General features: G+C 37.3%; 1 protein-coding gene across 1 annotated transcript; it reads right to left on the reverse strand.

Moving 5' to 3' along the window:
* Positions 1 to 1,207: 1,207 nt before the first annotated feature.
* LOC309564254 (taste receptor type 2 member 40-like) lies at positions 1,208 to 2,155 on the reverse strand (the record flags this gene model as incomplete). Its single annotated transcript, XM_082268879.1, has 1 exon — positions 1,208 to 2,155. One exon carries the CDS (start codon positions 2,153 to 2,155, stop codon positions 1,208 to 1,210), a length of 948 nt encoding a protein of 315 aa, XP_082125005.1.
* Positions 2,156 to 2,693: the final 538 nt, after the last annotated feature.

Below are 2,693 nucleotides of genomic sequence, written 5' to 3' on the forward strand. Positions count from 1 at the left end.
AAAGCCTAAGGGAAGTCACACACATAGCATTTTCAGAAGCTGTTTCGTAGTACCCTAGAGCTGATGCTGCACCTTGATTTGCATTTTCATGTTTCTACAGTCTCCATTTACCTTTGCAATAAAGAAAAGGTGTTATGTACACAGAATGAGGGTCAGTGCTTTTCATCAGGCTCATATCTGAACTTTTTTGCATTCTGCATAGACTTGCCTTCCCAGGCTTGTGTTCTTTTAATGGTTTAGGATAACCCTTTAAAACGGATTCTTATATGTAATTTATGAACAAATATCCCTATGATTACATTAAATAGAATATGTCTTAAAAATAGATATACATATATTAGAATTAGGGTTGCACCGATAGTGTATCGGCGTGTACAAGTACCGATACTTTCCATCAAGTACTCGCCGATACCGAGTACTGATTCTTTGCGATGCGATTTGCATCAATACAAAAAAAAATGGTGCAAATCGCACTGCAAAGAATCGCATGCAATTTACGTGTGTGTATAGAAGAGCCATCTAGTGGGCAGTTTAGAACTCACAAAATTCAGCAGAGGGAGTGCTGTTCTAGTTAGTAGGTAGAGACAGATTAGAAGTTCAAAGCAGTAATCATTTATTGGAAAACTGAACAGACTGATGATATTAGGTAATTGATCACAAGCCCATGAAGGGAGATGATAGTGTGCCAGTGAGGCACTGTGTCTCATGGGTTCCATAGTTCACTCTGCTGACCCTGGTGGAATGAACGTCTGCCTCTAACCCTGGAGCACCTGGGGGCGGGCGGTGAGCCAAATGGATGCTGGATCGATGGACAGAGCCGGCGGACGGAAGTGCTCCACTATGGAGACAGTACTGTGCGGGCAATAAACAAGGACATCCATCGATCTGGAAGTATCAGTTTCGGTATCGGGAGCATTTGGGCGAGAACCAGTACTCTCTCAAATGCTTGGTATCGGCACCGATACAGATACCAGTATCGGTGCATCCCTAATTAGAATACTCATTAAACTACATCTGGGACCAGGACTGAATTTAAATTTGTTCTAAAATATTGAAGAAAAAAAAAAGGCTGTAAAATAACTTAAATCATTTTTAAATTGTCTCTAAACATGATGCATTTATAATATGTTATGACCAGTTTTCTTCATATAATTCTAAATAACACATTGAATGGATAGCATTTTTCTAGCTCACACACACATGTACATTAGTAAGTAGTAACAGTGATTTCAGTATTGATGACACTGGATTTCATACACAGTACCTGCTTCAGAGCATTAAGCAATTTTCTGTTTCCCATGATTAGAATAATAGAATTTACTGTTGGGAAAGTGGAAATAACAATTAAACATATTATTGTTGTTTCAACATCCAGGATATATACAGGATTGTTTATAAAACTAAATGTCCCATAGAAAATCAAATAAAGTATCAGGAGAGCAGTCACTGTTTTAGCAGCTGATAAGTGAGTCCTGATTCTGGGATGACCAAGTCCTTCATTGTTTTGCCTCATCCTTGACATGTGCTTACACAGAGAGGCGATGATGGTCCCACCTGCCAAGAAGATTATTACAAGTGCCAAAGAAGCAGCTAAAACATATAAGTAGAATATACAATTGCATTTACTCTTGTAGGGGTAAAATGATTTTTCTAATGTCACATTCCCTGTAATGTTTAAGGCTGTAATGCAATAGCCCGTGTACAGATCCCATAGGGCTGGCATTCCAACCGACCAAGACAGAACAACTGAGAACACAAGTAACCAAGGTACCACAGCAGGAAGATTCGCTTTTATTTTATAATACAAAGGTCCATTGAAGTTGACGATCTTTACACAATAAAATAAACAGAGGCAGGTAGAGCACCAGAGACTGGACAATGACAGAGATGCTGTAAGAGCTATTGTAAAACGATATACCCATTCTTCATTGTAGGCATCTGGCCATATATAGTATGATATCTCCATCATGTCATTGGCTATTTGCAGACAGGTATTGGAAATCCCAATGGCATTAATGATGAGATTACACAGATTATGTTCATGAGTTTTAAGCCACTCCAGAAAGTGAACGATTAGGATGAAGATATTTCCAGATACGCCAGTTACAAGAAGTACACTATGGACAGCTATATCTGCAATGAACAAACTATCCATGATGATGATAGGTTTGTTTCAGGATTCTTAGTTTCTCTATTTAGGATCTGGTTTGTTTTTGTAAGAAATTGGTTTGCAGATGTTTGTTGTAATAAAGGCAGATTTAATAAATTTACAAGCTCTTGTATGTCTTCATGTGTATGATTGCAGTTTCAAAGGATGCCTAATTTTTCAACTCTGCTTGAGAAAAGCAAATATCCTAGACTCTGCATTACATTTTAGCAGAGAGCATATCAAAAAGAATATATTTGCAAGTCAATACAACACCTGTCAATTGTTTTTTCCTATTTCCTTTTAACAAATTGTGTGGTTTGTGACTGCTATATGTTTTGACCACATTGTATTATTTCATTAAAAGAGCATTTGTGAGCAGTGAAGGGGCAAATGATAAATTTATAAAAACAAGTGTATGATGTTCAAACAAGAGTCCTGAGTTGCAAGTCTGTTCAGTCATCCAATATATAGAGATATTTTTTGACAGTCTAAAATCTTAATAGTCATCAACCACAAATGTTTTCTAAAGCCATAGATAATCACA

Source organism: Pelophylax lessonae (assembly GCF_965119305.1).
Source record: "Pelophylax lessonae genome assembly, chromosome: 9".
Classification (NCBI taxonomy): domain Eukaryota; kingdom Metazoa; phylum Chordata; class Amphibia; order Anura; family Ranidae; genus Pelophylax; species Pelophylax lessonae.